The 26,463-nt window shown below is 36.9% G+C and overlaps 3 protein-coding genes across 4 annotated transcripts in view; 1 reads left to right on the top strand and 2 right to left on the bottom strand.

Moving 5' to 3' along the window:
* The first annotated feature begins 1,236 nt into the window (after nucleotides 1-1,236).
* Nucleotides 1,237-7,517, top strand: LOC106717047 (ER degradation-enhancing alpha-mannosidase-like protein 3). The gene is made up of 10 exons (XM_045686025.1): nucleotides 1,237-1,487; nucleotides 3,093-3,239; nucleotides 3,592-3,744; nucleotides 3,960-4,113; nucleotides 4,314-4,483; nucleotides 4,666-4,887; nucleotides 4,964-5,129; nucleotides 5,241-5,626; nucleotides 5,716-5,914; nucleotides 6,006-7,517. Exons 1-10 carry the CDS (start codon nucleotides 1,378-1,380, stop codon nucleotides 6,885-6,887), a joined length of 2,589 nt encoding a protein of 862 aa, XP_045541981.1. The 5' UTR covers nucleotides 1,237-1,377; the 3' UTR covers nucleotides 6,888-7,517.
* A 3,977-nt stretch (nucleotides 7,518-11,494) lies between these two features.
* Nucleotides 11,495-16,517, bottom strand: LOC106717029 (Y-box factor homolog). Its single transcript, XM_014510715.2, has 5 exons — nucleotides 16,280-16,517; nucleotides 13,498-13,561; nucleotides 12,174-12,389; nucleotides 11,857-12,006; nucleotides 11,495-11,768 (listed from the first exon to the last, which is right to left on the bottom strand). Exons 1-5 carry the CDS (start codon nucleotides 16,398-16,400, stop codon nucleotides 11,495-11,497), a joined length of 825 nt encoding a protein of 274 aa, XP_014366201.1. The 5' UTR covers nucleotides 16,401-16,517.
* Nucleotides 16,518-20,739: 4,222 nt separating this feature from the next.
* Nucleotides 20,740-26,463, bottom strand: part of LOC106717263 (ras-associated and pleckstrin homology domains-containing protein 1) — a 34,138-nt gene continuing 28,414 nt past the window's right edge. For both annotated transcript variants that reach the window (XM_045686281.1, XM_045686280.1), the window contains 7 exons: nucleotides 25,975-26,160; nucleotides 24,804-25,051; nucleotides 24,259-24,351; nucleotides 23,967-24,064; nucleotides 23,042-23,133; nucleotides 22,619-22,804; nucleotides 20,740-22,379 (listed from right to left, as the gene is read on the bottom strand). In XM_045686281.1, the coding sequence (XP_045542237.1) occupies nucleotides 21,181-22,379; nucleotides 22,619-22,804; nucleotides 23,042-23,133; nucleotides 23,967-24,064; nucleotides 24,259-24,351; nucleotides 24,804-25,051; nucleotides 25,975-26,160 (2,102 nt within the window). In that variant the 3' untranslated portion in view covers nucleotides 20,740-21,180. The remainder of the gene's footprint in view (nucleotides 22,380-22,618; nucleotides 22,805-23,041; nucleotides 23,134-23,966; nucleotides 24,065-24,258; nucleotides 24,352-24,803; nucleotides 25,052-25,974; nucleotides 26,161-26,463) is intronic.

Here is a 26,463-nt window from a genome sequence, read left to right as displayed (position 1 = left end):
TGCCATATTTAATTCGAAATAAAAGGAAAATCGATTTGTAACTTTCGATTCCGACATTGAAATATTTATTTCAAAAAAAGTATTAACTCTCAAACGATTTCTCTTTTCTCTCAATCACTCTATTACCATTCTCTGTCTACACCATAAATTTAAATCATCTAAGTGCATGATTGCCATATTTAATTCGGAAAAAAGGAAAATCGATTTGTTACTTTCGATTCCGACATTGAAATATATATTTCAAAAAAAGTATTAACTCTCAAACGATTTCTGTTTTCTCTCAATCACTCTATTACCATTCTCTGTCTACACCATAAATTTAAATCATCTAAGTGCATGATTGCCATATTTAATTCGGAAAAAAGGAAAATCGATTTGTTACTTTCGATTCAGAAATTGAAATATTTATTTAAGAAAAAGTATTAACTCTCAAACGATTTCTCTTTTCTCTCAATCACTCTCTTACCATTCTCTACCTACATAATAAATTTGAAACGTCTTAGTGCATGATTGCCATATTTAATTCGAAATAAAAGGAAAATCAATTTGTAACTTTCGATTCCGACATTGAAATATTTATTTCAAAAAAAGTATTAACTCTCAAACGATTTCTGTTTTCTCTCAATCACTCTATTACCATTCTCTGTCTACACCATAAATTTAAATCATCTAAGTGCATGATTGCCATATTTAATTCGGAAAAAAGGAAAATCGATTTGTTACTTTCGATTCCGAAATTGAAATATTTATTTAAGAAAAAGTATTAACTCTCAAACGATTTCTCTTTTCTCTCAATCACTCTCTTACCATTCTCTACCTACACAATAAATTTGAAACGTCCTAGTGCATGATTGCCATATTTAATTCGGAAAAAAAGAAAATCGATTTGTAACTTTCGATGCCCAGAATTAAAATATTTATTACAGAAAAAGTAAAAACTCTCAAACGATATTTCTTTTCTCTTTATGTCTCTCAAATGACTCTCTAACGATTCGCATTGAAAAAAATAAAAAAAAGTAAAGTGAGGGGGCCAACTTAACACTAGAATTTGAAATTGTTTTTACGGAGAAAGTAGGAACTCTCAAACGATATTTCTTTTCTCTCAAACCCTCTCAAACGATTCTCAAACGATTTGCGTAAAAAAAAGTTAAAAAAATTAAAGTGAGGGGGCCAACTTCACGGAGGTGACTTAAGTATAGTTTAGTGACTTTAGTGAAAGAGACTAACATTTCCTTCATTTCATATTAATTTAGCAATGTAAACTTGCCATTTTTAACCAAACGAATTATTAATAATTTTATTTGTGTTTACTCTTATGACATTATTAATTATTATTACTTCTAAGAGTACTAGTCATATAAAAATATTGTGATAGTAATGGCATATTGTCCAGTCCTGTTAGTTTTTATTTTAGCATTCGTTTGTGTAAGCACTGAAGATGAACCTGTTCCCTCACAGATGACAAAAGCAGAGAGGATTCAACTAAGGTAATGTTTCAAATTATATAAAGGATTAAATTTTCCTTCAGGCCTATTTTCACTATAATAAATCAATAATGGACTTTAGCTAGTTATTACACTTTTCATGAATGAAATAAAAGTAGGACAGGACATGTATAACATAATACAATGTTACAATAGTGACATTGTTTACTCACAGTTGCATCTTATTTATGTCTGTGATCTTTTAAATCTTCTTTAGAGTACATCTATGTCCATATGATTTCTTAAAATACTTATCTAATTATATCTATTAAATAATAAATGTACATTGTTTCTTTCTGGTTTCACTTTTTTTTTTATTTTGAAATGGTTATTGTCACATTATAAGGTATATTATGGCTCTTTGTGCTTAACTTTTGGCTTTTTAGTTCAATTTATCAGAATTATTAATAACATTACTATATTAAAGGACATAACAGACTCTAAAGATTATGGCAAATAAAGTACTATTTTAACACAAAACAATGTGAAAAAGTATTTGTGGCCTAAAACTTAAGAAGTTAATGAATAAAAAACTTCATTACACACTCAAAAACAATTCTAAGTAATTTTTGATAAATCCATTAACTAATTGTGTCTTAATTCTATGAATTAAAAATCATTAGTAGATCTGAATTAAGAAATAATAACATTAAATAACTATAAGACATTAAAACTGCAACTTATTCTGGTATAAATTACATCACAACAGTCAATGACAAAGAATAATCCAGATCAAAGATAAGTTAACATCGTTATATCTTGCTATGATGTACAAAATAGTGATATTTATGCTTTTACTTCAATAATTATTAGACATGTTATCTTTTATCAGCTTACTTGTGTTAACAGTTGGTTTCTGAGACCAAAATATCTGTGCGAAACATATAAACATCCTTTATCTTTGACAAAACGGAGTTAATTTTACCAATTACTGAATTTTAAATGAATATATGCCATATGTGTATGCCTTTAAGATTTTATATGTGTATGTAGTGTAAAAGTCAGTTATTAATATGTATGGCATTGGATTTAAATATATTCAAATGTCTTATATTAATTACTAGCTTTTACCCGCGACTCCGTCCGCGCGGAATAAAAAATAGAAAACGGGGTAAAAATTATCCTATGTCCTTTTCATGGTTCTAAGCTACATGCCCACCAATTTTCAGTCAAATCGATTCAGCCGTTCTTGAGTTATAAATGGTGTAACTAACACAACTTTCTTTTATATATATAGATATAAAGATTTGGTATGTTTTTACGTGAATACAAACAAATCAACAAATTTTCTGTAATAATTGCTAACAACAGATCACTATTTTTGCTACAAAAGTCATACCAGTGATCCTGAGATGTAAAATATGCTTTTGACGAGAAGTCTCAACAATCATATATTTACTCGTACACACTCATCAATTTCAGATAGTCATCAGCTCATATATATTCAAAGGGCTCAAGTTGACCATAAGTTTAGTCAACCGTAACTTTAGTAAATCATGTTGACATGATGCAGATTGGTTCACTTCACTAATTGTACGAAATTAGTAAATTGAAACAGAAAAGAACATCAGCGCACATGTGTGTTATTAATTCAGTATATAATTATAGGGAGGAGGCAAGAAGCATGTTCTACCATGCTTACGATGCCTACATGGATAATGCATATCCAGCGGATGAGTTGATGCCGCTCAGCTGTAAGGGTCGATGGCGAGGAGTTACGCCCAGTCGGGGAGATATGGATGATGTACTTGGAAAGTAAGTGGATGATGACAATATTTAGATTGGTCGGATTTTTATTAGAAGACAGTGAATTCAGATATAACAGTTAGAAACAAAAATCAGAAAGATAGTGATGTTTTTATAAACGAAAACTGTTATAACTTTTAGTTGTTACTAGCTTGTACCTGCGACTTTGGCTGCGCGGAATTAAAAAAAGTAATCTTAGTAAGTAACCAAATTTTATCGAAATCTGTTTATCCGTTTTGGAGATAAGCAAAACAAACATCCGTCTAATCTTTTGCATTTATAATATAAGTAAAATTTATTAATTTAATTTGTGGAGTTCAAGGTGCGCAGATGACTGTATGAAATGTTTGTTTTTCTTTAGTTTCTCGCTGACATTGGTGGACAGTTTGGACACGTTGGTGGTGATGGGTGATTTCTCCGAGTTCAACCGTGCGGTGAGGCTCGTGTTGCGTGACGTCAGCTTCGACCATGACATCATCGTCTCTGTCTTCGAGACCAACATACGGATGCTCGGGTCAGATGCTTTTTCAGTATACTTTATAATAATAAGTTTGTCTGCGAAAGTAAGAGTTTGCGCACTAAGACAGCCCCTTAGTGTAGATTTATAAGAAGAAACATTGTATAAGTGTAAAAAAATATATTTTTTAATTTCACACTGTTTTTTTAAAAAAAAGACCGTTTATTGTTTTATTATTAACTTTATTTGTTTGTTTGTTCTTGTTTTTTTAGGGGTTTGTTGTCCGCTCACGTGTTAGCGACTGCGTTGCGAAGCGAAGTGCCCATATTGCGCTGGTATGATGGACAGCTGCTAGCTTTGGCCGCGGACCTGGGCCGGAGGCTGCTACCTGCATTTAACACCTCCACTGGCATACCGCATGGACGGGTCAGTATGAACAAAACTCGAACTGCTAATAACCTAATTGTTATTCGGAGGACTACCGATTTAGATGTTGCTTTGAAATTCTGAAATTTTACTTTTGTGGACTATAAACTAGCATAACAAACGAAACAAAACGTAGATAAAAATCGTAAATTCTTACGTTCGAATGTGCGCAGTATTTACTTCAGTGTTATATTTTGTAGGTGAATCTCCGACATGGTCTCCGGGGCCTCTCGGAATCCAGGGAGACATGCACGGCGTGTGCAGGTACCATGATCTTGGAGATGGCGGCACTTTCCCGTCTCACCGGAGATCCAGTCTTCGAGCAGAAGGCGCATCGGGCCATGGATAGACTCTGGATGATCAGGCACAGGTACATTTACGACATTACGCCAAGGCGCATAGTTGAAAAATTCATTTAAATCTTAAATTTTTATTTGCCTAATTGTGTTATAAATTATAATATAATATTATAAAGGCTTCCACCGTCGATACACTCACATAGAAGCATATAACAAGTGTAATACTGCTCTTACTTATTTGTGTATAATATAGGACATCCGACCTGATGGGTACAGTGATCAACATCCACTCTGGTGATTGGGTGCGCAAGGACTCTGGTGTTGGTGCAGGCATCGACTCCTACTACGAGTACTGCCTCAAAGCTTACATATTGTTGGGTGATGAGAAGTACCTCGCACGATTCACTCGTCACTACAACGCTGTCATGAAGTACATCAGCAGACCTCCGGTCATGCTCGCAGTGCATATGCACAGGTATTTCATAAATAACAGATCGTTATGAGATGTGGAGAGATGATGTCGAGTGCTGATGTCGTCTTTGTCGTGTCAGGCCTCACCTGCAGTCGCGCAACTTTATGGACGCGCTGCTGGCGTTCTGGCCGGGGCTCCAGGTGCTGCTGGGGGACGTGCGCCCCGCCGTCGAGACACACGAGATGCTCTACCAGGTCATGCAGCGCCACACGTTCATACCTGAAGCGTTCACATCGGATCTCCAGGTACTACTTGTGCACTTGCAACTTGTTACCGATGTCTTATTTTCATAATATTTCGACATTTTGTAAAAGTTATACTTTTATAAAATGTTGTAAGTAAACGTGTAAATGTAGGTGCATTGGGGCCAGCACCCTTTGCGTCCGGAGTTCCTGGAGTCGACGTACTTCCTCCACCGAGCGACCGGCGACGACCACTACCTGCACGTGGGCAAGAGCGTGCTGCGCGCGCTGCAGCGGCACACGCGCGTGCCCTGCGGGTACGCGGCCGTCAACGACGTGCGCACGCGCGTCCACGAGGACCGCATGGACTCCTTCGTGCTCGCGGAGACCTTCAAGTACCTGTACATGCTGTTCGGCGAGGACCGCGACCTGCCGGTGCACCTCGAGGACTACGTGCTCACCACAGAGGCGCACTTCCTGCCCCTCGCCCTCGCCACCGACGGACTCGACTCCACCCTCGCGCTCAACATCGACGACCAAGACGAGGACAAATACGTAAAGTATGTAAACTGTCAACTAACTTTTTATTGTTTTATTATCCAATCCAATCGATGTGGAGAGTGCACTAACATTGTCTGCGCGCGTGCAGGACTTGCCCGAGCACGTGGTCGCTGGAGGCGTCGAGCGTGCGCCGGCCGCTGCGCACTCTGCTGGGCGGCGCCGGGCGGCCCCCGGCGCGCCCTCGCCCCCTCACCGACCCGCGCCAGCTGCTCGCCCTCGCCGACATGGGCATCTCCGTCCTCACATTGCCCGACGGCCGCGTGCAGCTGCTCTACACAGTCGCCACGGTACAGATTTACACAAACCTTTACCTTATAGGACAAATAAAATTGTCTCAATTTTTGTTATTAAAAACATTGAATGTTTTAATAATTCCAGGCGAAATCATCAAAGGAGGCGTCGGAGGGTATGACGTTCATGCGTGAGATGTCCAAGTGGAACACGCTGAGCGACACCGAGAACGGTGTGGTGGCGGCGGGCGTGGCGACGTCGGAGCGCGTGCTGGCCGCCGGGCCCGCGCACTTCGGCCGGCAGGTGACGGGCGGCGAGCGGCTGCGCGGCGTACCCCTGCTCGCCGAGCCCCCGGAGGCGTGCTCGGCGCTCGCCAACGCGCCCGCGCTCGCCGGCATGTTCGGTGTGGCGCGTCGCGGCCAGTGTACGTTCGCCCAGAAGGCGCGCAACCTGCAGGCCGCCGGCGCCCGCCTCGCCATCGTGCTCGACAACATCGACGGCACCTCCTACGGCTCCACCGCACTCTTCGCCATGTCCGGGGACGGCATCGACGACATACAAATCCCGACGGTCTTCCTCTTCTCGCAGGAGGCAGATCATCTGCTGGACCGAATGAAGTCTGATCCCGAGATGGTGGTGTCCGTGGGGGAGTTGGAGTCGCTGAAGCGACTGGAGAGTTGCTCGGAGGGCGCGTGCGAGGCGCTGCTGCAGCCGGCCGGCGCGCCTCCCCACGCGCCTCCCCACGCGCACACCTTCGACCACCTCAAGAGCGTGCTGAGCCAGCTGGTGGCGCAGTTCGAGTTGTCGCTGGCGGGCGAGGAGGCGGGCGAGGAGGCGGCCGAGCCGTGCGCCGACGGCGACTCCTCGGACCTGTACGTCACCAAAACCAAGTTCGTGAACGACGAAAGCCGCGCCGAAGCGCTGCACAATAATTGCTCGGGCGAGGGGAGCTGTGCCGGCACGACGGAGGATAGCCAAGGAGATGAAGGCGCGCAGGGACAAGGCGAAGGCGATGACGAGGGGTTCTGACGTCGGCAGGCGTCCGGGTGGGCGCGGCTGAGCGCCTGCGAGCCCGACCTCTGCGCCCTGTTGTGGATGAAAACGAACACTAAGTCCAGTCTACGTGCCTTTTACGAATGTTTTCCGCACTACCTGCTCTAGACATGCAATCAATACTTACTTTTACATTCGTAATCCATTGAAAATTATAATGTAAATTTTTATCATTTAAAATAAAATAGTAATATATACATTGACATCGGTTCATAGTGGTCATGATGTGTTGTGAAATTGTAAAAGTGTCAACATGTGGTGTGCAGAGTATGCGGTGTGGCTTTTGTGATATATATGACAGGGGGAAGCAGGGAGAGGCAGGCGCTCTTGTACATAGTTGATCTCTGCTTTCCATCCTAACATGTAATATTTGATGTGGAAATTGAAGACAATAATTAACATAACTACAGACCCAATACATTAAACTTCATCCAAACACAATCATGAATTTCATACGAGACAGTCATTTCATATGCACATCAATACAAATAGTTTATTTCATGTATATATTATTACTGGTATTACATTGACAGTAGTAACAGATAGGTTTACTCTTTTATAAAAAAAAAAACACTAAAGAAATACATAGGTTATATAAATAAAATACAGGGATAGCGCTCTTAATGTCTTGTGTAATTAAAATTAGTTATTTTTCACCAATATTTTGATTCAATCATCAGTAATAAATGCACATATCTTGATTTTTACCAATTATTTCATACATTGATTATTAATTATTTAAATCAACATTGGACATCACTATATGTATAGCTTATTTATATGTCTTTAAATTATATAAATTGTGTAATGTTTTATTTTATATTTTAATAATGTTTTATATATTATTTATAGGTAAAAATTTTTTAATTGTTAACATGGATTTTTATTTCACATTTAAAATAAGCAATAATTTATATATATCTAAATAAATAATGAAGCTGTGATCGGAAGTTACATTTGATGTTGATTCAACACCTATATAAAATTATTTTTGTGTTAATACTAACACCTGTCAAATTAATGTGACTATACATTTGTTGGAGTGTAATCTGTTTGACAAATCGTCATCCATATAATCTTTGACAAAACAGAGATATGTTTTAAACGGTTATTTTGTTCTCGGAAACCCACGCTTAGTTGTTAAATTATATAACATAGTGTAATAGGTATACACTATAAAATTTAATTGGTAGTCATATTAGGTGCAAGCTGTTGGTTCATTACCCTGTTCTCAAAGTGACTTGTAACCAAAGCGGAGCACCATAAGGCAATGTTAAAATCCACTTTAATATATTGGTTTTCATATCTAATTAATAATAATTAAATGATAGCTACCTAAAGCAACGTATTTTTCCCTGCTTTAAGAAGTCTACAAAAACCATCTATATGTATTCGAAGTATGGGTGGTACTTGTTGAAAAATCATATATTTCGGTGTTACGAAAAAAATTTAAGGAGCTAAAAATGTATGAGCAAATTGATTTATGTTTTTAGAAATCCCTTCATACATACATTGGGATATATAAGTGTCTACAACTTGTTAATTTTAATTTGTGACTATGTCGATATGAGTAAATTTAGAAAAAATATTTTATTATTTAATACTATAGGTTAGTACCGTCGATTTCTGAGACCAAAATCTCCGTTTAAAACATATCGTTGTCTCAATTTTGTCAAAGATAATGACAAGGATAACGATATATTTTATACAGAAAATTCGGTCTCAAAAAACCCAAGGGTAATGGTTACATATAAATAATACGGCCAAGAAACGTTGATTTAAGTGAAATCTGTATGTAATATTTATAGGTAATTAGAGTAAGAATTCTATTTTAAATAAATAAATTAAGATGCAAGTATTTTTAGTTTTTTTTTACCATCATGTTCAAACTTAAATCAAATTAAAGAGTTTTATGCCATTATTTTTAATAGAGGAAAATAATAATAAAAGTGATAAAGTGCATGCGATGTTTTCGTTTATTTCATTTAATGTAAATTATGAATAACAATAGCCCCAAAGTTGAAGTTTGTGAAATTCCACGAGCGATTTTTATATGTTATGATTAAATTTAAATGATAAAAACAACGTTCGAAATTATATTTAGTTCTCGGTTCGACTAAAATAAACGAAATATATAAATATTGAAGTCAAGGTCAAGCCGATGATCTAGGTTAGGTATAGGAAGACTAGTAGTATAACTTTTTTATCCCAATCTAAATGCTTATCAACATGTAGTTTTTCAGTATTGATAGGAATTGTAGACTATATTAGTATTTACAAGTATCTATTTAATTTTTTTCCAAAATATAAAGGGGAGAACTAGCCCTAGCTTTTCCTAGGGAAGTCTATGACTGAAGTGCATGTGATGTTTACTTATCTCAAGCCACGTTATCTCGTATTTTAAAAGATTTAACCAGGAGGCTCAAAAAACTTTGACATCAGTGTGACGTCACAGTCGACAAAGTATATTTTTTACAAAACTAAATCTATCCCTATTTGGTTTTACGACGTTTAACAACTTTGTATTCTATAGTTTAGATTTGTAAATACGTGTTACTTTTGAGGTTATTTCAATAGATTCGGTATACCTACGCTCCATTGAAATGACTCATGTAAAAGTTGAGGTTAGCGCTCTAGCGAGTTGGCAGTTTGGCAATCAAGTAACTGTACTTGGACAAAAGCGTCGGTCTAGAATATAGCCTCGATCACAGTTTCTGTTACTTTCAGATTTTTTATAAAAAAGCCATCTGATGTAGTCCGATGTGGTCGTCAAAAGAGCAATAGTTTACGGCCAATTTACTTTTAAAATAAACCACGTTGATCTCGACGATAACAGGCAGCAGTCTTAAAGTTAAATCCGTTGTGATACTGTTGTCTTTCCTAAAATATAAATGGAAATAAGTGTCCTACTGAACGAATCAGAAGGAATCTAGGTTGTTCGGTGCTCATTTTTATCGTTTTAGCCACATCAATTCTACAAAAATGGTACACTATCTGTACTCAACTAAGAGCAAGTGTTATAAAAACATTTCTGTACATTTAACCATCAATTTGTATATTTTTTCACAGAGGATATATAATGTAGATATCAATCTTCAGCATCACAGCATCTGGTACCTGATTTAGTAATCAGAAGCTGCATGTATCCAGACGTGAGACTGGAAACTAGTCTTTTGTATTCATAAAGCGCGCACACTCACAGACTGGTTTGCTTTTTATATTAGCAAGGTCACCAGACAATTGTATTTTATCTGCTAACAGCGGGCGGGTTAAGGTCATTATTAAGTGACAATTTTCACACAGGTAAAATCAGTTTATTTCATTTTTCACAGGTAAAAGATGTTCGTAGTTACATCATTTGAAAATTTAGATGTTGCAAATCGAGAAAAAAATTACAATAAAAGTGCTTAAAGATGGTCAAGAAATCATTGATGTTATCAAAGAACCATTAGAAATTTTAACTCTCTTTATAATATTAAAAAAAAATCATACAGGTGTAATAAACAAAATAATATAGGCGTTATATGTAGAAGGTCTTCATAATGTTACGCCGTATATCATTGCTTTCATTTCATTTCTAAACCTTAAATAAAATTAAGTTATAGTTGGTATTGCAAATCGACAAAATAATTTATAAACTCGGTTAAATCATTAATTTCGAGTTACAAAATCATTAAAATTAAAGTCTTATTATTTAAAATACAAAATTACTCTGGGGCTACGGACCTGCATATCATTTCTCAACAATCTTGTAGAGTATATAGTATTTTATATTAATTGCACAAAGTTTCCTTTAACTTTAGTAAATTTTGACTCGAGTATACCACCGCGGGTGCGGCCCGAGTGGCGCCGCCTGCACTCTGCCTCACAACTGATAAATAAATAAACAACATCTTTTAACAAAATATTTGCTTTATACCTTTATTATTTGTTTATTTAAATATAGTTATAAATATTATATATCTACAAAATAAATTACACAACAACTGAAAATAATGACACCAAAATTTGGGCCGTGAAAATAATAGTAACATTAAATAATTCATAAATATTGCATCAGACAGGGCGACCTTACACTTGTGTATCTGCTCGTAACTTGTGTTAATTCAGTAGCGCTTATTTAAATTACATCTTGACAGATACATCAAGGAATCTTCAACAGTTATTAAGTATTGTCGATGGGCCCTAGTGATGCATTGCAATGGGGGGCGGGGCGGGGTGCGGTGCGGTGCGGTGGTATGCTACGGGGCGGCGGTGAGGACGCGCGGGTGTGGGCCGCAGGAGTAGGCCGCGCCCGGGCGTCCTCGCCGCCTCCGCACCGGTGGTATACAAACAGAAAACAGTTCGGCTACGACTTCAAAACAATACAATATATAACCATTTTCAATAATAAAAATATCACATCTTTGATCCATGATATTATGCAGTCGTTCACCCCCCAAGACGATTTGCTAGAAGATAAGAACCGGAGATGATACCGACCGAACGAAACACAGAGTGGTACACGGACAATACTTTGAAGGGCGTGGCACGCGAGCCGGTGGGCCGGCGCTACGCGGGCGTGCCGCGCGCCGCGCCGCCCCTCAGGCCTGACTCTCGTTGGTGGTTGCGGCGGCGAGCGTCGCCTGCTGCGGCTTCGGCTTCGGCTTGGCCTGGTCGGCGGCCCCCGGCGCAGCTACGGGCGCGGCCGCCGGTGCTGCGGCTCCCGCCGCCGCCGCCGCTGCCCCGGCGTTCGCGTCCATTCGCGGTGCGCCCGACTGGAAGCTGCGCGGACGCACGCGACGGTAGCCGCCGCGGTTCATGGGTCCAGGCGCGCCGGCGCCGCGACGTCCGCCGCGGAAGTTACGCCGGAAGTAGCTGCCCGCAACATTGCTACTTTAATACTTTGGCCCATCAAAAAACGGTACCGTTAGCAGTCTAACGATGCACGCGTTGCATTACTCACCTCCTCTGCGGTGGTGCCCCTCCGTCCTGCCCCTCATCCCCCTGCGCGCCGCCCGGGCCGCCCTGGCCGCCCGGGGGCCCGCGGCGTCCCATGCCTCCCCTGCGTGGAGCGCCCTCACCACCGCGCCCGCCGCTTTGACGAGGGTAATATCTGTTAAAATATGTATCGCTACAGCTAACGAGTTGAAAAATTAAGGCTACCATATTACATTTTGGCAAGAATGAAATGTATTATTCCATTTTAAATCAAAATTGAAAGATAAAAACAATAAAAGTAAAATCATGTAAATAATTATACAAAAGCATATATATACTGACTGGCGGGGAAAGCCGCGTCGTTTGTCAGCTGCATAGGGCGAGCCCTTGACCGGCTCGCCACCGGGGCCGGTCACTCCTGCGGCCTCGAAGCCTTTCTCCCCGGCGACCACGGCAAACTCCACCGCCTCACCGTCGCCCACCGAGCGCACAGCCTTGCGCGGGTTGTTCCGGGCGATCGCCGTTTGATGCACAAACACATCCTCCTTCGTGTCATTTCTACATCATTCCATTCATATTATAACACTAACACGTTTTATAAAATTGTCCACATTATTATACTTTGTCTACATCTAATAAAAGCAATATTTTACTTTGCCATCCCTTTATATACTAAAGTAACCAAGTATTCGCAAAAAGAATCAAAAACAATGTGCAATCAATTTAACAGTAATAAAGATTTCAAACGCTAATATAGGTATTAGATACTCGTAGCATATTGTTATATATATATATATATATATATATATATATATATATATATATATATATATATATATATATATATATCGGATAAGGAAAGATATATGGTAACACAAAACTACACCCATCGTGTGCAGAATAGTTCGGGGCATGCAAAGGGACGGCCGCGCCGCCGCCACCGCCCGTAATTACGAACACGTAGGGTGAGGGTGGAGCAGTGTGACGTCATGTATCAAGGGCGGAAGGGAGGCTCGCCACGCATTCCCATTTGCAATATTACAGCTCCAAATTGAAACTTAAAATACCTATTCTATTTTGTTACGACTAGTTTGTAGTAAGTAAGTTGACAGGTAGATAAAAAGAGACCTTTAAACTATCAATAAAACCTGCAACTCTCAAAATAAAACATAAGTCAAAAACGAGATAAGAGCGGCAACGTCGCGCGATCTTGGTTACAGCCAGTGCGAAGCGGCAAATTTATTAGCACGAAGAATTTGGAGCGCGTCGCATAGGGACTGATTTTTAGATTTTCATATTTTTTTAAACCTAAGTATAATAAAAAAAAAGTAATAAAAAGACAATGCTAGAAAATAGCTATGGTTTTCGTGCATGTTTCGTTATAATTTCGAGTATTTGTAGGATTCAATACTTTTGGTGACTCCTAAGATTGTGTACTCGGAGCGAGTAGAACGAGGTTACGAGCCGCAGAGATTATTTTTCTTATTATATTCCAGAACTGTAACGAGTATTTATATACAATTGTGACGTAAAAAGTTCCCTATTTATTTTAATTTTGCCCTACTAAATATGTACAACTATTTTAAATAGTCGGTGAAGTTACTCTTAGCTAAAAACTTTCTCAATTTTACTGAAAAAAATATTACTATAATAATAAATAATTTACCTGTTGATGAAACCATATCCGCTCTTGACATTAAACCATTTGACGGTGCCCGAAACCTTCTCAGCTGCCAAGAAAAAAACAACAACATTAATGAAAACGTCCAAACAAATGCGATAGCAAACGCGGTGTCCGCCGAAACAGTGGTATAAAATATGTTATCACCACAGATAATAATATCGACAGTAAAAACCCACGGTATATAAAGACATGTCCTATTGATACGTGAAACAAATAAAAGCGCAAGTCACGTGTAGCAGTTTGTTAAAATGATAATGGTATGTTATATACGTAATATAAGTTTTATATACTCTGTCAAAGTCGATTTCAATACGAAGCGAAGCTTTTCTAAAACACTAGAAATCTGAATTGCTTAATAAACTTTAAAGGTAAATTGTTCAGTCCACACCAGTATCGTAGGTTGTAATTTAAATTAAATAACTGCGTAAAAAAGCATCCGATTTAAAGCTATCAAAAAAAAAAAAAAAACAACTACAACGAAAAATAAAGGTAACTTAAGTCGTGATGTGTACAAAAGTACAGTCATGGTATACCTTGGCAAATCCTCCAAGTGTCATTTCGCATAAGACTTAGAGGCCATGGTCTTTACAGTCTTTACTTACAATCAATTGGATGAACATCTATAGATTTTTGATGTAGGGACAAATTATTATTACAATAAAAAGACTAAAATGATTTATATACTAGTCTAGAAAAATGCCGTATAAACATTTCTTGACAAAGTGATTTTCGTTTTCAAATCAATAAAACCAAAGTCAACAACAAAGGACATTCGAGCCTCGTTGTTAAGCAAATCGTTCGCAATCTCGCGATTACGTCGCTTATCGAATCTAAAGTGAAATAGAGTCGGGTCATTGTACCTAATTGTTTGCCGCAACATAAAAACAGTTTCTTCAGAGAATTAGAGGCAATAATGTTCTCTTTCTTTCTCATTGGACGTATATGTTTATTTGGAAGGAACTCAAACCGCTAGGCTTCGGAATAGTGAAATCTAAGACTAGTATTATTGCGTGTTAAGTGTACACGGAAGAAAATAAAAACATTCATATATAACCAATATGTACAAATTACTTACAAAGTAATTTATGGATAACAATCCAGCTTGCGGCTTTGTTAATAAGAATGAAATTAAAAAAAAAGTCAGTTACGAATAAAAACCAACCAAAAAACCAAGAGTGTTTATGTCATGAAAACGTTATTGAAATTAAAAACTGATGAACACAGACGCGTGGATGTGAAAAATAGTTAGAATTCGATAATCTCCTAATATGTTACAATGGTAGTTCCGAAAAAAAAAAATGGCGGGTTAAGCAAACGTTCTGTGATTACTGCGAAGCTAAAAATGAATATTTTTTTCGACAGCTCACTGCCTAACTGCTAGCAGCGTATTCAAGAAACATTTGACTATAGATTTTACGTATGACTGGAGGTCATAATTTTAGATCTATGGTCATTAAGTGTTCCACACTAATTTGAAGTTAATAAATGTAGTCCAAATTAATGCTAGAAAAAGTTCGCGAAATGGAAAAGCGCGGCAACTAATGTTTTTTGGGGGGGAAAACTTGAGAGTTGAATAAAACCAAGCGATTATTAAATATAAACTATCTAGATAGAAAAACATTAATATTACCTTCAAAAGTCTTTTAATAATGAAATACTATCATGTAATAATAATTTACATTGTAATATTATAAAAAAAAATAAACGTAAAGTTGAAATCAACAGTGAAAATATTTTTATTATTCAAATAGGAAAAGAAAAGGAAAAATTGTCTTTTGAAATACCTTAAAAGGTCAATTGATAGTCCTAAAAGACCTAATGCAGTAATATGCCTGATAAGAATATAAAAATGCATTAAATTATTCTAGGACTAAATCAAAATATTATTCTCATTGAATACTCAATAAACAATAAATAATAAAGAAGTTTACGGTTCAAAAAGTAAACAAACAGCGTTAAAGAAACCAAAAAAATCATATAAATATGAGTATCAGTTCCCCCACTGTCGCCGTCTCTCTCTCGCACCCTACAACAAATTATTTGCCGCACTTTTCTACACTACGAATGTTGTTCAATGATTTAGATCCGGTCGGCTCCGATTACAAACGAATTTGCGAAATACATAGATCGATAAATTCATATAGAAATTTTATGCTATGATGCTATGTTACAACTTGTATATTTTTATACGATAAAAATAAACCAACGCAACCGTTTCCAGGTCAGAGCTATCGAATTGAACGAAAAACCAGGTGAACTTATTATTTTCGAGAACGTTGCTAGCTCTCGGTCCAATACAAAATAGAAAAGCAAAGTCTAAAACAACTTTAAATTACAATACGACCCAAATACTTCCCGCGTATGGCAAAACATCGCGTTGACTGTTTATACATGGATCATAGTGAATTATTTAATTCAATTAGCACTTGAAATAATTGTGTCGTCGCATTGCAATTTAAAACATGTTTTCGTCTTTAATTATTAAGCTAAATAGTGATTGGATGTGTCGAATGAAGCCGGCCGCCCGCCGCCCGCGCTAAGCGGGGAAGCATCAACCAACCGGTGTTACAATCAATAATGCATCGCGTTGCAAAACTTAATACTCTTCAATTAATATATTAACAACATTGTTTTTTTCCCGATTATTTCGCAGTAACCACTAAAAATAGAAAAAGTATTGTCTAAAATAATGCCTCTCTTTTCAGTGGCCATGTGCTTTTAGTAAGCGATTGACGGGCCACGATAAGATGGCGGTAGCACTTACCAATGACCTGCTTTTGTTTAGCGGCTTTAGCCGGTTGCGGTTGAGTTTGCTGGTCCTGTTGCTGCTGCTGCTGCTGTTGTTGTTGGGGTTGCTGCTGCGGCGCCTTTTCGGTATCAGCCATGGTGTAATTGGCGAAACGGCGATGGTGGCTAGATGGTAAATTCCTCCACGACCTCTCCTCGATGTTCACTGCTCTTCGATCGTTGCAAATGGATTCAGACAGCTAGTTTGACAATCAATTTATATTGCACTAGTTGCGTTGTGTTGGTAACATGACTTCCGACCAAAATAAGTGACATCATTGAACATCACACAAAACATTTAATTATTTGTTCTCTTTTTTTTTAATATAAATTAATTTTGGTTAGAAAATTAAACTTCTTATTAAAGTTTATAGAAATACGTTTTAACCTAGAGTTGCAAAAAAGAAAAATAGGTATTCAATATCAGAGACAATTTCCAAAAACAAAAATATTTTCTCTCTGTAAAATAAAAACTTGCTTTTAAAATAGAATTATAATACTGAACTGAGTTTTTGCAAAAATATTTTATAATCACAATTTACAACATTTTTTACCTCCACAGTTCGAAAGGGTTGCCAGCAAAAATAAATTTTCGACTTTTTATGTCAATGTGACAAAGACAGTTTACTGTCAGTCAGTAGTCACAGCAAAACAAAATACATTCTTAAACAAAACAAAACACATTAACAGTACGCTGGCCGATATTACTCTGTCAGTTAATCGCAATAGACCACACACTCACAGTTTTCTTATAAGTCGTCAGTTCACAACCTCATTGCGATTAACTGACAGACCTAATATCGGCCGGCGGACTGTTAATGTGTGGGACCCTTTAGTCATCAACTGAAGATCTTATTAATGTTTGTATAGTATGGTATTACTTTATTTTGCATAATACTAGCATATTACTTGTCCCTCTTAACTCCGAGACTAATACTTTGATGTTAATGTTTAAGTGGGAATAGTTTTCTAATCAGTCCTTAAGTGTCTTTTTGGTTTGAAAGTGATCCCATTAGCTACATCTATCATTTCAAGAGTTTCAGTTTTTCTATCCTTTCGTAACATAACTATTTCATATTGGTTTAAGTTAGTGGTTGTTGAGGAAATGTTAAGATTGTTAGTCTTAAATGGTTTATCTGATCTGCATTGGGTCTTGCAGCCGCCTGCCGACATCAATGGCAATTTCCTTTTTAATACAGGTGAAGGGCCGATGATGTGTTTAACTTCTTAATACCCTTTTAGGATAACTTGATGATGAAGATACAAGATTGGTTTGTGGGAAATAAAAAATGTTTTTAAAATTAATATTCTTGGAAAGTAATTTCTTAATAAAGATTGGAATCAATGCAGCCAACTGGTCTTATTTGTCAGAGCATTTAATTCCATTTTAATTTTCTGTTTCTAAATATAATTATAGTAAGGTTTAAGCTACAGCAGCACGGCAACCTGAAAATATGGTTGTTGAGCCACAGCTCGGCTCAAGTCTATTTGATCTGAACTTTTGTACCGGTTCATAGCTGATTTACACATGTCTATTACTGCATTTTTCAGGGTAGCAACCAACAATCGTAACAACAGATGGATTTATTCTTATTCCTTTACACTTATATCAGTAAATTCTGTTGTACAACCAGCGTACTGCTTCCCCGCACAATGAGATTTAATAAAACCATATAAATTACGATTATTTTATTTTTATATAAACACACAGTACTGGACAGGTTTACATTTTTATTAATATCCATTTTATCCTGTACCGGCGACCAAACCCATAGTGCTATTGTTTGACCTTACAGTGAATTTCCATTGTTGAAAAACATGTTGTCATAGCACAAAATATTCTAAATATGTTAAAAAATATATTAACAAACATATAAAAACAAAATATGTCAACAAAAATTATAGTTTTTTTTTGTTCTACTGATACAGTACAATAATTTGTCACTTTTTTAGGGTCATAATGGTCACTGGTCCAGGACTTATCATTTTTAATCAATTTGTTAGGTGGTATAAGTGAATTTGCTCCAATATGGAAAACTCTGTTTGTATGGTAGATTTTTTTAAATGTAAAGGCCTCACACTAACGTATTATCTAATGATGCAAACATTGCTAATAAAACTGTCTCATCACTCCACTTTCTGAAATTATAGTATTTAGTCACAGAGTAAACAACCAAAGATGTGTCCTGTTGAAATTAGCCAGTGAGTGTGTAGACCTTTACATTTCACGGACCACATCACAGAATACATTTTATATTCTTCACATCTTTATTGATAAATTTAAAGTCGAACTAAAGATTCCAATGTCTCATACCATGGGGTTTCTATGTCAGAAAAACTGTATAAAGAATATTGTCATGTATTTTATATAGTATAGTGTGAAATGAGCAAGTGTCCAACTTATTTCTCTAAAATAACGAAGCTCATTGACATTTTCAACAAGTTTTCAATATATTGCTTATGTGAATGGACAGAAGAGGAGTTTCATCGAGTTCATGTCTTCTTTATCCTGAGCGTATAAGAAAAGTATACACTGAAGAGGTTTTGACCTCCGACAAGAACTCATCAGTGGAAATATGCAACTACCTCCAACTGATATCTGTCTTCTGTGTGGGTTTGGTATTGTACCGGGCATGCAGCCCATTTGTGCACTAACACTGTTTTTTAAAAGAGGGATAACAAGACTTTTTTTGTAAGTGATTCCGAGAGTAGAAACCCATGGTAACATTATATAGGACAATATTGTCCATGTATCATGATTAAAAAGAATTGAGTACATAACAATTTGATGTTTACATATTACATTAATCATACATATTTCATAGAAATGTATAAAAACATTTTGAAGCCTATTAAAATAAGTCTTTAGCTCGGATGGATCATCATGTAAGAGATTGTATCAAAAAGTTTAAGCATTGCAATAAAAAAATCACATTTATTATTGTTATTTAAAAACTATTCATTCGGAACACAGAAATCATTACAATGTAGTTTGTTTTATTAAAAAATTTACGATAATAACTATTATTTATTTTACAAAATATGGAAGGTTGTTTATCCTACAATTTGTGTTAAAACATACAACTCATCCGTAGATTCCGATTTGGACACAATTAAAAAAATGGAATGGAATTATGTATGGAAGATCGAATGTATGTAGTAAAAGTTGTATCCATTAATAATGCATGGCGTGCATTGTAGACAAAGTGAGCCAACAGCAACAATCTATACAAATATTGATACTCGGTTTTTAGTAAACAAACTTATCTGTACAGTGTTTCATAATGAAGTACATTCCATTGTAGATTGCATTAAGAAAATATAATAACTAAAGGCACAGATAATTTATAAAAACAAAACATTATTGGGTATAATTAGTAAATGCCTTCTAATAGATTTCACTATAACTATAATTCCACTATATCATAGTAAATGGCACATGTTTATAGATATAACATTTTCTTCCCAGTTATCTCATACAAATGTTGTCATAAAATTCAATAATTAAGTACAGTTTTAAAACATTTTTTTTTTAACAAACTTAATTACTAAAAATAAATCATGTACCCATAAAGCATTTTCAAAACATTCTGTAACTCATTGATAAAATAAAAAAAAATATCTTCAAAAGAATGTACTACATTACTAATAGAACATACTAGAAGCATGTGCTATGTATATAATTGTGACTATATACATACTACGATACATATATATATATTCCTACATTAACTATCATCAATATGTTACCCCCATGCAAATAAACAGCATTGATCTTGTCTCGTATTACATTGAAAAAGAAAAATAATATCTAGCTAATGATCTAAACTGAATTATATGTGAAAAAATACATAAATCTTAACGAGATTTACTCCTACAAAGATTTTAAACCCTACAAAAATGTCTAATAAAAAAATTAGACAACTTCATTGATTCAAGGAAATTATCACAATTAAAATAAATGCTGCATTGTTTTGTAAATTTTATACTAAAAGTATTGTTTTTTTTCACATTTAATATTACAATACATTTTGTAATATATTTGACTAAAAAGTAAGGTTAATTAATTTATTTTAATGCATATAATCATAGATGTAAAAAGTTGTAAGTGGGAATGCTTGTTAAATTCATTGCATTTGCATATTGATTACTAAATTGTAATCATGTCAGAATTGAGCAAGCACTGATGCAGTTAATATGAAAATGTTGTTTTGCAATGCTTTAATCCCATAGAGATTTTATTTTTCTTTTTCAAAAGTTAACAACTAGTGATTTTACATCTCAGCTAATATTTAACTAGGAACGTAATATAAAATTGACAAAATCCAACTCGTGTTAAATCCCATCCGTAAGGTCCACTAACAACTTAGATTTACTCCTCAACTATAACGCATGCGACTAATTTTCGATTAGCAGAAAATGCATAAAGAATGTTCAAATAATATGAATGCTCGAGCAACTTCCGAAGCCAGTGGACCCACCAAAACAATCCTATGTTCTTTAGTATACATTTCCTTAGTAGCACCGCCATTTATGTTATTTCACGCCGTACTCACTTAACTACCCGTCGATAAGTTACACACGATTTGGTCGCAATCCGAACTCGTCACAGAACTGTGTTCTGCTTCTGTTCACACCCATTCGTATTTAAATTGTTAAAATTCAACTGAGCATTGAATAAATCCGAGAGAGGTTTTCACTCCCTCGGTCTGCTGCCTTCGGTATGTCCGGTCCATGCGCTTGACACAATGCGGACGCGCAAATCAACGGACGATGCGAATTGCCACTTATAATAACACAGTAATATTATGAAACGAAGTCTTTGGAAGTCTATCTAGTCACTAAATAACATCACTTACTTATCAGCACTTAGTCAATTCAAACAGTCGGCTGGGCCGAGGAGATCGTGTGCGTGGAGAGATGTGTGGAGTCACTCCGGCGTGGCGGTGCGGGCGGAGGTCGCTTCTTGACCGGCTTCGGCTCCTCACGCGGCAGCGCCTCCCGGTCGTACATGTTCTCGTAGAAGGGCTCCTCGACAGATCCGTAATGCTCCTGTACCCACATCGAGACGCTGGTCTCCTTATAGTCTTCCGATAACGGATACTCTCTGAAACCCAGAACTTCGTGGGGAGTGGTCGCCGGCTCCAGTTTACACTTTTGTGCGACTTGCCACTTCTTCCTCATCACTCGCTGGAGATCTTTGAGAAACTCTTTGGGAGGGTTGCTGTTAGAATCTGTAAGTTTCTTGGGAGATGAGAGTCGCGTGCTTTCGTTGCGTTTCGGCGGCAGAGGCTTTCTAGGAGAAGATGGCGAGGGTTCTTTGAGATTGAAAGAGATCTTTTTGGTTTTCTTCCCGTCTGAGCACGTCGGCAAATCATCGGCGAAGTTAACTTTCTTCACGGAGCCAGTGCGCTCCTTGCCAGGCTCGGCGAGTTTCTTCTGTATAGAAGGGCTGCTGAGCTTCTTTGACTGCAGCTCTACGAGGCAGGCGCCATAGGCGGCAGTCTGGCCGTATATGCTCTTATCCGAATGCAAGGACGATGTTTTCGAAGCTTCCGAATGTACACTATCGAGAGAGGGTTGACGCGGAAAAGATCTGGTTTGGTCAGGGTTCCTGGACAGGCGAGACTGGCCGGCTCTCGCCGCCTGTTCAATTTGCTGCGCTGTGAGCTGGCTTACGATGTCGTGGACTCTGCCGGTGTTCGCCTCCATCGCGTGTTCCGGTGGCGGCGGCGGCAGACTTAGCTGGGATCCGCAAATATCTTCGATAGGATCGAGCGGAGGGGGCGGCGGCGGCAGGGAGTCGAGACTGAGGGTCGAGCTAAACATTCCATCCGGCACATCCTCCGGCGGCGGTGGGGGGAGGTCGTCCACATTCGTCATCGGAGGTCTTATAACTTTATCGTATATCGGAGCGTAGCCGTAGAGCGAGGACGAGGTGTCTGCACTAGAGCGATACATATCCCTAGGGATAGTCTCGTAGTGACCGTAAGTGGGGGAGGGTGGGCGCAGGGGCGCGGCTGCGGGTACTGGCGGACGTAAGACAGTTGTGCCGTATACCGCACTCTCGCTTGACTCTGTTGAATACATAAATTAGGTTTTAATATTACAATTTTTGTGCTGCATTAACACGACATAAGTTGATTTTGTACTGCTTATTTGATTTTTTCATCTCAACTCATATTAAAAGTGAAATTTGGTACATATGTAGAACATAGTCTGAAAGGCTACTAATTAAGTTTTTTTTGAATTCTGCTCGGCCCTAGTCGCGGGAAACAGCTAGTATAGTATAAATGCAAATAATTATCCAAGTTACCGGTGTGGTGTCGCTTAAGCGTGGCGTCGTCGCGGGGACGAGGGCGCGAGCGGCGTGTGAGCGTACCGCCATCACCGCGCCCTTCCTCTCCGGGTGCCGCGCCCGTCTCCGCCATCTCCTTCAGCTGCCGCGTCATCCACGTCAGCGGGATGTTGGGCTTCATCGAGGGCTTGCGTTTTATCGTACCTGACAATAATATTAGAAGGTTATTACGGATTTTAATAAAAGAAAACAACATTTTAATAGAGCTTAACTTTTTTAGCACAATTTCAATGAAACCGATGAAACTCAACCGATGAAAGAGGCCTCCGGCATGAACGCTTCTCCTTGACGTCTGTCTTCTGTGTGGTAGTGCTATTTCACAGATCGAGTCGGCCCATTCATGCACTAAACATATATTACATGAAACGGTGTATGTCTTACCCATGGGGAACTCGCAATCGAAAGCAGTCTCTGAAGCGGTGCCCCCATCTGATAGACAACCGCTGGAGCTGGAAGACGACGCCCTCGACTGCCTGCAAACCACATAACTCTTAGCTGCAAATACTATTACAAAATGAGTGCGCAAAATCTCTGTATTATTGCTTCAGCAAATTACCTATATATCGCTTGGTAACACGCCATTGAGGTACTAATAAAGTAATTCATTTTCAAATAATTTCGATTTTATTTCTTTATTTTATTATTATAAACTAGTTTTTTCCCGCGACTCCGTCCGCGCGGAATAAAAAATAGAAAACGGGGTAAAAATTATCCTATGTCCGTTTCCTGGTTCTAAGCTACCTGCCCACCAATTTTCAGTCAAATCGATTCATCCGTTCTTGAGTTATAAATGGTGTAACTAACACGACTTTCTTTTATATATATAGATATTAAGTATGTTTTGCATTTTTGTAGCTCAGCTGTTTTTAAACTTATGTTCATTTAATAAAAAAAATCTGCTTCATAATATTTTCATATTGTAAGTGTGACGACCACAAGTTAATTATCTTGTAGTATAGTTTTTTTTTAATTTCGCATAGAATTTAGCCGTGAGCCAAAAGATATATGTATATTGTGATCTATTTATAATAAAACATTATGCAATTTTCGCATTAAGCAGCATTAAAACTACGCTTAGCTTTGTTAGTTTATTTCACTTTTGGGTTTGATTTCGCCTATTTTTCAATAAAAATTACAATATGTAAAAATATTCAAATACATATAAAAAATTCAAATTTGTTAAAATATAGTAAATATAAGAAAAGAGACACTAAGCTTAAATAGTTAAAAGAATTAAGTGTTTAAAATATGACTTTGCTTCTGTTATTATTAAATTCTTGTTATTTTTATTTATAGCAACACTCACCGTCCACTGCTGATGTCGGAGTTAGCAACACTAGCATTGCTTGAGGCGCTCGACTGCGCAGTACTGCTTACTCCGCTTTTCGTCGGGATTGAGGATATCTGTTGAGTTAATTTAAAATGAAACTATAACACAGTATATTTTCCAGTAGTTAGTTTAACTGAGTTCCCATTGTTTAAAAATATGTATGAGTTTTTTTCCCTTTATTCTTTGTTGCACAAAAGTTGAAAGATGTACATATTATATACTAACATGTCTGCTTATGTTTTGCTTTTTAAATGATCTATTTACTTACGGAGCAAGATCGCGCATGTGCCAAATGGTCTAGATCATCTTGGGTCAATTCTTCTACCAGCGCGCGATAATTCTCCAGCAGTTGTCGGCCATGCTGCAATAATGCAATATTAATTGTCATTTACTATAAACATCAATTAATCTTTTTTATTATTGTATATCATCTCCATGTTTCCAAGTCATGAATGTATTGTAAATTTTATATTAACACTATCTTTTACCCGCGACTCCGTCCGCGCGGAATAAAAAATAGAAAACGGGGTAAAAATTATCCTATGTCCTTTTCCTGGTTCTAAGCTACCTGCCCACCAATTTTCAGTCAAATCGATTCAGCCGTTCTTGAGTTATAAATGGTGTAACTAACACAACTTTCTTTTATATATATAGATGTAGAATATATGCTTTATTACAACCATTCAACTTTGTTCTTTGTCAATAGTCATTTGTATTATTCCCCCTGATTTTTACTGTCAGTTAGTCTGGTTTTTGATTGCTTAATCTTTTTTTTTAGTTAGTTATGATAGTTTTTAGTATTATTTAGTATACCTTAGCTATACGCATGGCGGTCAGCCATCGCTCCAATGTGCCCGCATCATCAGCGCAGAGGAATTTTATAAATTTGACACTCTTAGGCTGCTGCAGTCGAGGATGCTTGATGGCGAAGCAATGTTCAGTCGGTGCCTTGTATTTCTTCCTCCAATTCAATCCAACATACACCTCGTTGGTATCAAATGTTGCTAAGCAAACTAATTCCTTTAATGTCTTCACTTTGTCCTTCGGTGAATAGTATAAACCTAAAGTGGACAAGGTAATAATGTAATATTAAAAAATTGAAACATATTTGGTTAATAAAAACGCGTTCATTTGTAACAATTTAGTTTTAAATGTAATTAGTACAGAAGTTTATTTGATAACAAGAGATAATATGCTTTATTATTACATTTTTAAATGTAAATTAAACCTACTTTGGCATATTTCATCTGATTTTATTAACTAATTACGGAATTATACATTATTTCTTATTTAGTTACATTTACGTATAACACAGTGTAATGCACAAAACAACCCTTTTTTAATAAATTAACATTCTATATAGATATAACTAGGTTTTTTTGTAATGTTTTTTAAAGAATAATCAAAGTGATAAAAAAATAGAAAGGATGAGATGTGCCTTATCTCATAAATTAACACTCAAATGTATGATTTTTGTTACATTCATTTTAATAGCATAGACTAGTTAGAAAAAAAATAATTTTAAGGAATCATTATTGATAGAAAAAAAAGTATGAAATAAGAAAAACTGTCACAATTTTTTATGAGAAATTAAAAAAAATTGTGTGATTTTTTTTAAATTGTATACATTTAAGGGTTAATTTTGTTTATATATAAGTAAATAGTATCAGTTGTGTGTAGTAAAGGCAATACATAATTATAATCAACTTAGTGTAAAAATAACACAGCAATAGCAATTTCGCCAGCGTTATGTGATCTTAGAAATTCGCTCAGTTGTAACACAATATATTATTAAAAAAAAAAAAACATAAAAATACACATTAACAAACATAGAAATCTTTTTTTTCGTTATTTCTACATATTTATAAACAATAATAATATCGACTCATCAGACTAAAAGAGTTACATTATGAGATATAAGATATGTAACCGTTTTCATCAGATGGGTTGTAAGTAATTTTGTGTAAATTCGCAAGCTGCTTACCAGATGGTCGTAGAACGAATCGATACTTCTTCCATTCTTTCTTAGTGTCACTCTTGAGGTAGAGCATCCCCTCCATTTGGGGCACAGGGTTGCCTGAGACCGAGGTTGTGGATGTCCCACCACTCTGCCCAAAGAACTCTTCGAGTATCACCTGCCTTGAGTGATCATCATGTTCCACGGAACGACCTATAATGTACATACAAGTTGACCATTTTACTCCAATAACACAAAGTTAGAGAAATAATTAAAGAACATGAATCAAACAACATCAATTTAATTCAGTAGTTAGGGCTATTTTCTTTCACACACACTTATATATACAAATCTATATATATAAAAGAAAGTCGTGTTAGTTACACCATTTATAACTCAAGAACGGCTGAATCGATTTGACTGAAAATTGGTGGGCAGGTAGCTTAGAACCAGGAAAAGGACATAGGATAATTTTTACCCCGTTTTCTTTTTCTTTTTTTTTTATTCCGCGCGGAC

This window comes from Papilio machaon, chromosome Z (genome assembly GCF_912999745.1).
Source record: "Papilio machaon chromosome Z, ilPapMach1.1, whole genome shotgun sequence".
Taxonomy (NCBI): domain Eukaryota; kingdom Metazoa; phylum Arthropoda; class Insecta; order Lepidoptera; family Papilionidae; genus Papilio; species Papilio machaon.
This window is presented reverse-complemented; position numbering and strand designations above follow the sequence as displayed.

Excerpts from the sequence above, each read along its gene's own strand:
- LOC106717047 (XM_045686025.1), top strand. The coding sequence starts at position 1,378 with ATGGCATATTGTCCAGTCCTGTTAGTTTTTATTTTAGCATTCGTTTGT. Across the intron at positions 3,240-3,591 it reads ATGGATGATGTACTTGGAAA|TTTCTCGCTGACATTGGTGG; the intron begins GTAAGTGGATGA and ends GTTTTTCTTTAG. Across the intron at positions 5,915-6,005 it reads TGCTCTACACAGTCGCCACG|GCGAAATCATCAAAGGAGGC; the intron begins GTACAGATTTAC and ends TAATAATTCCAG.
- LOC106717029 (XM_014510715.2), bottom strand. The coding sequence starts at position 16,400 with ATGGCTGATACCGAAAAGGCGCCGCAGCAGCAACCCCAACAACAACAG. Across the intron at positions 13,562-16,279 it reads TAAACAAAAGCAGGTCATTG|CTGAGAAGGTTTCGGGCACC; the intron begins GTAAGTGCTACC and ends TTTTCTTGGCAG. Across the intron at positions 12,390-13,497 it reads GGATATGGTTTCATCAACAG|AAATGACACGAAGGAGGATG; the intron begins GTAAATTATTTA and ends GGAATGATGTAG.